The 11567-nt window shown below is 47.1% G+C and overlaps 2 protein-coding genes across 2 annotated transcripts in view; both read right to left on the reverse strand.

Moving 5' to 3' along the window:
* Window positions 1-11567, reverse strand: part of LOC116981574 (oocyte zinc finger protein XlCOF15-like) — a 293177-nt gene that overhangs the window by 139479 nt on the left and 142131 nt on the right. The gene's annotated exons all lie outside the window — the stretch shown is intronic.
* On the reverse strand, window positions 6721-9425 carry LOC116981565 (gastrula zinc finger protein XlCGF8.2DB-like). The gene is made up of 2 exons (XM_033034676.1): window positions 9205-9425; window positions 6721-8166 (listed from the first exon to the last, which is right to left on the reverse strand). Exon 2 carries the CDS (start codon window positions 7774-7776, stop codon window positions 6967-6969), a length of 810 nt encoding a protein of 269 aa, XP_032890567.1. The 5' UTR covers window positions 7777-8166; window positions 9205-9425; the 3' UTR covers window positions 6721-6966.

Consider the following 11567-nt stretch of genomic DNA (forward strand, 5'->3'; position numbering starts at 1 on the left):
TGTTTGGCTTGCCCTGTGCTTGAGACTGCAATGCAAATTGGAAATGAAATGACAATGCCATGAGTTGTTTGGCCTGCCCAGTGCTTGAGACTGCAATGCAAATTGGAAATGAAATGACAATGCCATGAGTTGTTTGACCTGCCCTGTGCTTGAGACTGCAATGCAAAATGGAAATGACAATGACAATGCCATGAGTTGTTTGGCCTGCCCTGTACTTGAGACTGCAATGCAAAATGGAAAGGGAATGACAATGCCATGAGTTTTTTGGCCCGTCCTGTGCTTGAGATTGCAATGCAAAATGGAAATGAAATGAAATGAGTTGTTTGGCCTGCCTGAAACCACTAATTTCGGCCCACAAGGCCCCGATTAGCTGAGAAACCAGTCCCTTTTGCCCAAAATGCCCATATTAGCACAGGAGGAGCATTTTGGCCCAAAAGGCCTGTGCCAGGCCAGGAAAAGTCCACACAAATTGCCTTTCACTCAGATTTTTTTTAAGAGTCCCTTCGGCCCACCAGGCCATACTAGCCCAGGAGGAGTCCCTTCGGCCCATCAGTAAATATTCCCCCTGCAAGTATTAAACATCACTCCAGTATTTTGGTGGAGAAGTGGAATATTGCGTTGGGGGACCAGCCCTCCCGTGTGAACATGGGACCCAATGGGTCCCACTTAGTCTTGTATATAAAATAACAATAGGTGCAGGAGTAGGCCATTCAGCCCTTCGAGCCAGCACTGCCATTCACTGTGATCATGGCTGATCGTCCACAATCAGTACCCCGTTCCTGCCTTCTCCCCATATCCCTTGACTCCGCTAACCTTCACAACTCTATCTAACTCTCTCTTGAAAGCATTCAGTGAATTGGCCTCCACTGCCTTCTGAGGCAGAGAATTCCACAGATTCACAACTCTCTGGGTGGAAAAGTTTTTCCTCATCTTCGTTCCAAATGACCTACCCCTTATTCTTAAACTGTGGTCCCTGGTTCTGGATTCCCCCAACATCGGGAACATTTTTCCTGCATCTTACCTGTCCAATCCCTTCAGAATTTTACATGTTTCTATAAGATCCCCTCTAATCCTTCTAAATGCCAGTGAATACAAGTCCAGGTGACCCATTCTTTCAACATGTCAATCCTGCCATCCTTGAATTAACCTGGTGAACCTATGCTGCACTCCCTCAATAGCAAGAATGTCCTTCCTCAAATTAGGGGACCAAAATTGTACACTCCAGCTGTGGTCTCACCAGGGCCCTGTACAACTGCAGTAGGATCTCCTTGCTTCTAAACTCAAATCCTCTTGCATTGAAGGCCAACATGCCATTAGCTTTCTTCATTCCCTGCTGAACCTGCATGCTTACTTTCAGTGACTGATGTACCAACACACACAGGTCTTGTTGCACCACCCCTTTTCCTGATCTGACACCATTCATATAATAATCTGCCTTCTTGTTCTTGCTGCCAAACTGGATAACCTCACATTTATCCACATACTGCATCAGCCATGCAACTGCCCACTCACCCAACCTATCCAAGTCACCCTACAGTCTCCTAGCATCCTCACCATAGTCCATACTGCCACCCAGCTCTGTGTCATCTGCAAACTTGGAGATGTCACATTGAACTCCCTCGTCTAAATAGTTAATATATATTGTAAACAACTAGGAGTCCCAGCAACGAGCCTTGCGGCACCCCACTAGTCACTGCTTGCCATTCTAAAAAGGACCCGTTAATTCCTACTCTTTGCTTCCTGTCAGCCAACCAGTTCTCAATCCGTGTCAATACCCTACCCCAAATACAATGTTCTCTAACTTTGCACGCTAATATCTTGTGTGAGACTTTGCAACGGCTTTTTGAAAGCCTAGATACACCAAATCCACTGGCTCTCCTTTATCCATTCCTCTCCTCAAAAAATGCCAAAAGATTAGTCAAGCATGATTTCCCCTTCATAAATCCATGCTGACTGACCGATCCTGTCACGGCTTTCGAAATCCACTGCTATAACATCTTTAACAATCGACTCAAGCATCTTCCCCACTACCGATGTAAGGCTAACATGGTCTATAATTCCGTTTTCTCTCCCTTCTTTCTTAAAAAGTTGGCTAACCTCCAGTCCACAGGAACTCATCCAGAGTTGAGAGAACATTGGAAAATGATCACCAATGCATTCACAATTCCTAGGGCCACCTACTTGAGTGCTCTGGGATGCAGACCATCAGTCCTGGGGATTTATCTGCCTTCAATCCTTTAGTTTACCTAACATCATTACCTTGTTTCTCCAGCATTTTTGTGTACCTTGTTTCTCCAGCATTTTTGTGTACCCTTCCATAGATGCTGCTGCACCCGCTGAGTTTCTCCAGCATTTTTGTGTACCTTTCCATAGATGCTGCTGCACCCGCTGAGTTTCTCCAGCATTTTTGTGTACCTTCCATAGATGCTACTGCACCCGCTGAGTTTCTCCTGCATTTTTGTGTACCTTTCCACTATAAACCTACTGACACCCATGGCTATCTGGACTACACTTCTTCCCACGCTGCTTCCTGTAAGGACTCCATCCCCCTACTCCCAATTCCTCCGTCTACGCCGCATCTGCTCCCAGGATGAGGCGTTACACACCAGGGCATCTGAAATGTCCTCATTCTTCAGGGAACGGGGGTTCCCCTCCTCCACCATAGATGAGGCTTGCACCAGGGTCTCTTCCATACCACGCAACACTGCTCTTTCTCTCCATCCCCGCACTTGCAACAAGGGCAGAATCCCCCTAGTCCTCACCTTTCACCCCACCAGCCGTCACATACAACAAGTAATCCTCCGTCAGTTTCGCCACCTCCAACGTGACCCCACCACTCGCCACATCTTCCCATCTCCCCCCATGTCTGCCTTCCACAAAGACCGCTCCCTCCATAACTCCCTTGTCAATTCTTCCCTTCCTTCCCGTACCACCCCCTCCCCGGGCACTTTCCGTTGCAACCGCAAGAGATGCAAAACCTGTCCCTTTACCTCCCCCTTCGACTCCATTCAAGGACCCAAGCAGTCGTTCCAGGTGCGACAGAGGTTCACCTGCATCTCCTCCAACCTCATCTATTGCATCCGCTGCTCTAGATGTCAGCTGATCTACATCGGTGAGACTAAGCAGAGGCTGGGCGATCGTTTTGCCAAACACCTCAGCTCGGTCCGCAATAACCAACCTGACCTCCCGGTGGCTCAGCACTTCAACTCCCCCTCCCATTCCCCATCCGACCTCTCTGTCCTGGGTCTCTTCCATGGCCAGAGCGAACAACACTGGAAATTGGAGGAACAGCACCTCATATTCCGCTTGGGGAGTCTGCATCCTACGGACATGAACATTGAATTCTCCCAATTTTGTTAGCCCTTGCTGTCTCCTCCCCTTCCTCAGCCCTCGGGCTGTCTCCTCCCATCCCTCAGCCCTCGGGCTCCTCCTCCTCCTTTTTCCTTTCTTCTCCCCGCCACCCCCCATTAGTCTGAAGAAGGGTTTCAGCCCGAAACGTTGCCTATTTCCTTCGCTCCATAGATGCTGCTGCACCCGCTGAGTTTCTCCAGCATTTTGTGTACCTACCATTTCCTGACTCATGTGGATTCCCTTCAGTTCCCCCCTGCCACTAGATCCTCGGTCCCTTGAGATGGGAGATTGTGTCTTCCTTAGTGTTTTACCATTTCCTTGTTACATGTGTTTATTTAGTTGCAAATGGGTGGAAGGTGAATGCAATTTTAATTTAGTTTTTTAGTTTAGAGATTCTGACTGAATCAAGCGGTGAGTGATTCAATCTATGGTTTAGAGATACAGCACGGAAACAGACCCTTTGACCCACCGAGTCCGCACCGGCCAACGATCGCCGCACATTAACACTATCCTACACACACACACACACACACTAGGAACAGTGTACACTTATACCAAGCCAATTAACTTACAAACCTGTATGTCTTTGGATTGTGGGTAGAAACCGACGATCTCGGAGAAAACCCATGCAGTCACGGGGAGAACGCACACACACCCGTAGTCAGGATCGAACCCGGGCCCCTGGCACTGCAAGCACTGTAAGGCAGCAACTCTACCGCTGCGCCACCGTGCTGCCCTAAATTCTTTATTATCACCTGCATAGCAGTTCAGTAAAATGTTGCAATATCTAAGCACAATCACAAAGAGGAGTTCCGACCCGAAATGTCACCTCTCCATCTTCTCCGGAGCTGTTGTCTGACCCATTGAATTACTCCAGCTATTTGTCCCCTTTTGTACATCTGCAGTTCCTTGTTTCCACATCGCATTTATATACTTTTGTCCATTGCCTCGGATCGTGCAAATATATTACCCACAATTACTATGCAATGGAGGAAACTCTCTATGCATATAAACACAGCTGTATTTTTAATCATTTTACCAAGGCCTGGAGTTCTTTGCTTCAAGCACCTGCTTTTTTCAATATTGCCACTACCCCCATGCAACCATCCACACACAGTTCCTCTTTGTGGCCTGTGATAGGATGCAGAGGGTGGTGGTATTGGATTGTGAAGTACATTTTTTTTACATTTATACCAAGACAATTAACCTACAAACCCGTACGTCTTTGGAGTGTAGGAGGAAACTGGAGAAATTATCGGAGAAAACCCACGTAGGTCACAGGGAGAATGTACAAACTCCGTACGGACAGCACCCGTAGCTAGGATCAAACCCGGGTCTCTGGCGTTGTGTGGCAACAAACTCTACCGCTGTGCCACTGTGCCGCCCAACTGATGAACAGATGCCACACAAAGAGAGAGTGACAATGAGGTAGCCAGAAGGGGAAGGTGTCGGGTGTAGATGGAGGAAGCTGCTGGAGGGTGATTGTGTGGGAATACTGTTGCTGGAATCTGATGTAAAGAAAATGATAATGGGAATCATTTGGGGAGAGGTGAAGGTGCTTTCCTAAAGCATCCAACATAATCTAGAACCAAAAAGAGACACGCAGTACTGCAGTAACTCAGTGGGCATCTCTGACACATGGATCGGCAAAGTTTCAGGTCGGGACCCGTCTCAAGAAAGATCCCAACCTGAAACATCATCCATCACTTCAGACACAAAATGTTGGAGTAACTCATCGGGACGGGCAGCATCTCTGGAGAGAAGGAATGAGTGACATTTCAGATCAAGACCCATCTTCAGACTCGAAACATCACCCATTCCTTCAGAGATGCTGCTTGATCCGCGGAGTTTTTCCAGCATTTAGTGTCTATCTTCGGTGTAAACCTGCATCTCTAGTTCCTTCATACACATCTTCCGCAGATACTGCCTGAGCCACTGAAATACTCTGGTATGTTGTGTCTTTTTTTTCTTCCTCAGTTACCAGACTCACAAATGATCCTCGCATAAGGGTGTCGTTCTGATCTCCCAATCAACCTCACCACGGTCCTTGAACCTTTCTCTTTTTATCCGCACCTCCTTTGTAGCTGCAACACTGCAGTGCTATATTTTGCACTCTGGTTATTGTTGTACATGCATGAATTGATTGTACTTACGAGTGGCATGGTTTGACTGGTTAGAATAGAAAAGGAAGGATTTCACTGCATCCTGTTATACATGACAATAATAATCCAATATCAAAATAAACATACAAAGTGCTGGAGTATCTCAGCGAATCAGGCAGAATCTCTGGAGAACATAGGTAGGTGATGTTTCGGGTCGGGACCGTTCTTTGGACTTACTGGGGGGGTAAGGGGTGAGAGATAGCTAGAACAATGGAGGTGCAGGAAAATGTCTGGCAGGTAATCGGTGAACACAGGTGAGGGAAGGCTTTGATAAGGAGTTTGTTGGACGAAAGTCAAAGTTGAAAAAAAGGTGTGAGATAAAAGGAATGAAAAGATTACTTTTGAGATAGTCTCTCACCTGAACTAATCTCACATCTTTTCTTTTAAATCTCTGGCCTTTGTCCAACCACCTGCCTATCAATCCCTCCCTCGCCTGGTGTATACCTATTACCTGCCATACTTTGTCCCGCCTCTCCCCTCTTCTAGCTTTCTTTCCCACCCCTAAAATCACTGAAGAAGCGTCCTAAGCCAACACATCACCTACCCATGTTCTCCAGAGTTGCTGCCTGATCCGCTGAGTTACTCCAGCAATTTGTCTTTTTGGTAAACCAGCATCTGCAGTTCTTTGTTTCTACTCTCCTTATTACACTGCTGTCCTGCAAGATTTTCTTTAATGCATGCCCCTTTGGCACTCTATGACAGTAAGGGGCCAATTAATCCTCCACAATATCACTGAGTGAGATGAAACCAGAGCACATAAGATTCAGATTCAGATTCAATTTTAATTGTCATTGTCAGTGTACAATACAGAGACAACGAAATGCATTTAGTGATACGGGGGGGGGGGGGGGGGGACGGGGGCGCGGTGGCGCAGCGGTGGAGTTGCTGCCTTACAGCGTCAGAGACCCAGGTTCGATCCTGACTACGGGTGCAGTATGTATGGAGTTTGTATGTTCATCCTGTGACCAAGTGGGTTTTCTCTGAGTGCTCCAGTTTCCTCCCACAGTCATAGAGTGATACAGTGGGGAAACAGGCCCTTCGGCCCAAATTGCCCACACCGCCCAAAATGTCCCAGCTGCACTAGTCCCACCTTCCTGCGTTAGGTCCATATCCCTCCAAACCTGTCCTATCCATGTATCACTAATGCCCAAAGATGTACAAGTTTGTAGGTTAATTGGCTTCAGTAAATTGTAAATTGTCACTGGTGTGTAGGATAGTGCTAATGTACAGGATGGTGGCTGGTCGTCGTGGACTTGGTTCGCTGAAAGGCCTGTTTCCATGCTGTATCTCTAAAGTCTACATAATCCGGGGCAAAACCACATGGTGAAGAACACAAATAGTGCTGTCGTTCAAGATGAAAATTGGCAGTTCTGTTGAGAACCTCAGATTGGCCAGTGAACTGGAGTCTGTTTTTTGGTGGCTTCAATAGTTGAATGTACAGCGCACGGCACACTTAAACTTTGTCCCCAGTGTGAATTCGCAGGTGCCTCACCAAACTGGAAGACTTTGTGTATCCCTTCCCACACTTAGAGCAGGTGAAGGGCCTCTCCCCAGTGTGAACACGCTGATGTGTCAGCATGTTGGAGGCCCGAATGAATCTCTTCCCACACTGGGAGCAGGTGAATGGCTTCTCCCCGGTGTGAATGCGTTGGTGGTTCTCCAGGTAGGTTGAATGAGTGAATCTCTTCCCACACTCAGTGCAGGTGAACGGCCTCTCCCCAGTGTGAATTTGCTGGTGCCTCAGGAGCATGTAGGACCGGGTGAATCCCCTCCCACAATCAGGACAGGAAAATGGCTTCTCCTCATCGTGAACTCGTTGGTGGCGCTGCAGGTCTTTGTACCAGGTGAATCCCTTCCCACACACGGGGCATCGAAATGGCTTCCCCTCATCGTGAGCTCGCTGGTGTATCAACAGGTTGGATGACTGGGTGTATCCCCTCCCACACACCAGGCAGATGAATGGTCTTTCCCCACTGTGGACCCGCTGGTGTATGAGGAGGAAGGACGACCGTGTGAATCCCTTCCCACACTCGTAGCAGGTGAACGGTTTCTCCCCGGTGTGAACTCGCTGGTGCATCAGCAGGTGAGATGTCTGAATGAATCCCTTCCCACAATCGGAGCAGGTGAACGGCCTCTCCCCGGAGTGAACCCGCTGGTGTACTTGCAGGTTGTATGCCCGAGCGAATGTCCTGCCGCACTCAGAGCAGGTGAATGATTTCTCCCCTGTATGAACTCGTCGATCAGTCACCGGACTGGACGGCATTGTGAGCCCTTGCTACCCCCCCCCCCCCCCCCCCCCCCCCCTCCTCCTATCTCCTGTGAGGATGCACTGGTGTGTCTTCTGGGACCTGCATTAATGGTGTTTCAACAAGATAAAACACTTAACTTCACTCCAGGCACAAAGCAGATGCACAAGTTTCCAGCTGAGATGGGGAATCCTTCCTTTTCCAAGGATCAACAAACCATCTGTTGAATCACTTTATCCAGCAGCATTTACCCTCTTCTCCACTGACATGATGAAAATTCACGTGTTCTCTCTCCAGATCAGTTCATCGCAGCACAGGTTTACTTTTTTTACCCTCTGGGTGTAACAGGGTGGTCATGCACGTTCTCATTCAGGGCCGCGAGTCTCATAGCTTTCCTGGTCTTTTCCCTGAAATACAATAAATAAACATCTCTTATTCCATGTTTAAAGGTTGGTGAAGTTCAGGGGCAGGTGAACAGGGTAACACGGTGCTGGGTTCGCGATTCCCACAACACAATTCTTCTGCTCAAATTGCCCAACAAACGTCACCAATGTCACACACTGTGTACGCTCAGCAGGCCAGGCAGCATGCATGGAGAGAGAAAATGGAAAAGCGCCCTGACACAAAACATCTTTCTGTGGCTGAAATCACCTATCTTTTTGTAGAAACATGAAAATGCAGATGTTGGTTTACAATAAAAGACCCAGGTGCTGGACTAGCTCACTGGGTCAGGCAGCATCCGTGGAACATTCATTTGTTTGAAGAAGGGTGACAACCAAAAATGTCATCTACCCATGTTCTCCAGAGATGCTGCCTGACCCGCAGTTATTCCAGCACATTATGTCCCTTTTTTGAGAGAGATACAAATTCAGATCTACATCCAAACTGGGACAATGGTCAAATATGTTAGTGTTCAGGTGCAGAGAGCACGGGGAGGGATAGATATGACCAGGGGTGTCCTTCTGACTAGGAACACCCAGTATCCTTCTTTTCGCCCCCACACCCACCCACCCTCACATCAGTCTGAAGGGAAGATACTGAAGAAGGGTCTCGACCCGAAACGTCACCTATTCCTTTGCTCCATAGATGCTGACTGACCCGCTGAGTTTCTCCAGCATTTTTGTCTACCTTCGATTTTTCCAGCGTCTGCAGTTCTTTCTTAAACATTCAATGTCAATACCTCTCTTGTTTTGTCACGTATAGTTCACGTTAGAAATCCTCGACCTGAAAACTTAACTCCGTTCCGCTTTCCACAAATGCCGAGATTTCCCAGTACTTTTTATTTGCATGAAAGCAGGAAAAGCCCCGGGGGGGGGGGGGAGGGAGGGGAGGTGGAAGGGGGTGCGGGACGGCTGCAATGTTTCTCCAAAACCCACCCCCAGACAGGTGATATCACCCAGGCTTGATCTCAATAATAATTAAACCAGTGGCCTTCCCGTTCGTACCTGCCGCTGGCCCCACGGACATTTCCCAGATTTGCGGACGGACCTTTATCCGCTCTCTTTCCTCCAGGTCTGTTACTCTTTGGGAACTGTTTCCGGCAGAGATATCTTTGCTTTCCGGCTTAATGCTCCTGCGCAAAGATCCTATAGCGATCAAGATAGTCCCCTCCAAAGACCAGTGCTTATCCCCGCTAACACGAATAGAGCGCTTTCTGCAGCGCGGAGGCCTTTGGTTACACATCAACTCCATCAGAAGGAAGCGGCAGACTTATTTATCCACGTTCTCCTGAGATGCGTTTTAAAAAAAAATAATTTCGGAGATTATCAAGACGTTTAAAATATGTTAGCAATAAACCAATAAACTTAAAATTCAAGTAAAAACTATGTGCCATACAGGAGAACTTCAAAACAGGTAATTCAAGTAAAAACTATGTAGTAGATACAGAACTTCTTCAAAATTGAAGTAAAAAACATGTACAAAATACAGGAGAACAAAATAGGAAATTCAAGTAAAAACTATGCACTAAATACAGGAAAACCTCTTCAAAATATGTAATTCAAGTAAAAACAAGGTGGTAGATACAGAACTTCAAAATAGGTAATTCAAGTAAAAACTGTACAAAGTACAGGAGAACTTCGTCAAAATAGGTGATTCAAGTAAAAACGATATTATATACAGGAGAACTTCTTCAAAATATGTATGTCTACTATATACAGGAACAGTACAAATAAATGCATTGGATCTTACCAGCGCAGCGGCACAGCAGAGGGACCAACATCGGCTCTATCCGTAGTTCGGAAGGGGAGATGATGAAGGGCTACCGTGGAGAAAGTGTTTCACCGGGCGGATTGCATGTCGAGATGTCCCAGGGGAACGGATCATCTCGCTACGATAATTTTGTTTTCTCCTGAGATGCTGCTTGACCCGTTGAGACTCCTGTACCTAGTGTCCATTTTTATAAACCAGCATCTGCCGTTACTTATTGTTACTTAGCTGTTCATAAAGTGGATGTAAACAGAGACTTAGGCATCCTGACAGTATTCGCATTTTGTCAACTGTCGATGAATTTTGGGATTCTAGCCAAGGAGTTATACCGGCTGCTCGGTAACCAAATAAAATAGAGATCGGTAGAGCACACGAATTGGAGGTGTGTCTTATTATTCTAAAGCTGTGCCGTCCAATAAACGTAACAATAAACCCGACTCGGAACGTTGCCTGTGGATGTCCTAAAGAGATAAACGCAAAATGCTAGAGTAACTCAACGGATCAGGAAGCATCTCTGGAGAACATGGATAGGTGATGTTTCGGGTTGGGATCCTTCCTTACACTGATTGAGGGAATGGATGGGGATGGGAGGGTAGATTGAAGAGATGTGAGGGCAGGGCAGGGCCTGTAATGATGACCACAGGCGAAGTTTAGTTTGGATAGGCAGATTGTTGGACGAAGACCAGAGATGAAAAAACAGGTGGTAGGTCAGCCAGGGCACAGGGGAGGGGCTGAGGGAAAGGGAGCACACCAGAGATAAATGTTCCACAGACACAAGTCGCTCTGGATGTTGGTTTATAAAACATGGTACAAAGTGCCGGAGTACCTCAGTGAGTTAGGCAGCATCTCTGGACAACGTGGAAAGGCATTGTTTCAAATCGGGTCAGTCTGAACAAGGGACCTGACCTGAAACATACTGTGCCTGGGTGAAGCTTTCTTGGAGGGATACCAAAAATATTTTTCATGTAAGCTAAGGATTGAGCAAATATATTCTTGCCAACAGTTATGTAATCATGTGGGTTGATCTTTTGGAAAAGAAACAAACCCCGTTCCAACTGGAAAGTCGTTCATCAGGTCCGAGTCTGGAATGAAGTTCAGGGCCATGGGGTGAATGCGGGCAAAAGCGACCAGCTTAGATGGGGCACCTTGGCCAGTCCCAAGGAGGTTTACGAAAATGATCCTGGGGATAATTGGGTTAACATATGAGGATCACTAAATAATGAAAGGCCGAGACAGAGCAGATGTGGAGAAGATGTTTCCAGTAGTGGGAGTGTCTGGGACAACCTCGGAATTAAAAGACATACCTTTAGAATGCAGATCAGGAGAAATATCTTAGGCCAGAGGGTGGTGAATCTGTGGAATTTATTGCCACATATGGCAGTTGAGGCCAGGTCATTGGGTATTTTTAAGTTAAAGGTTGATATATTTTTGTTATTAAGGGCATCAAAGGTTACGGGGAGAAGGCAGGAGAATGAGGTTAAAAATAGATCAGCCATGAGCAAATGGCGGAGCAGACTCGAAGGGCTAAATGGCCCAACTCTGTTCCTATGTCTTATGGCATGGACGAGTTGGGCCGAAGGGCCTGTTTCTGTGCTGTATG

The sequence above is a fragment of the Amblyraja radiata genome, chromosome 15 (genome assembly GCF_010909765.2).
Source record: "Amblyraja radiata isolate CabotCenter1 chromosome 15, sAmbRad1.1.pri, whole genome shotgun sequence".
NCBI lineage: Eukaryota > Metazoa > Chordata > Chondrichthyes > Rajiformes > Rajidae > Amblyraja > Amblyraja radiata.

What these genes read in the sequence shown, in the direction of transcription:
- LOC116981565 (XM_033034676.1), bottom strand. Translation starts at nt 7,776, where the DNA reads ATGCCGTCCAGTCCGGTGACTGATCGACGAGTTCATACAGGGGAGAAA.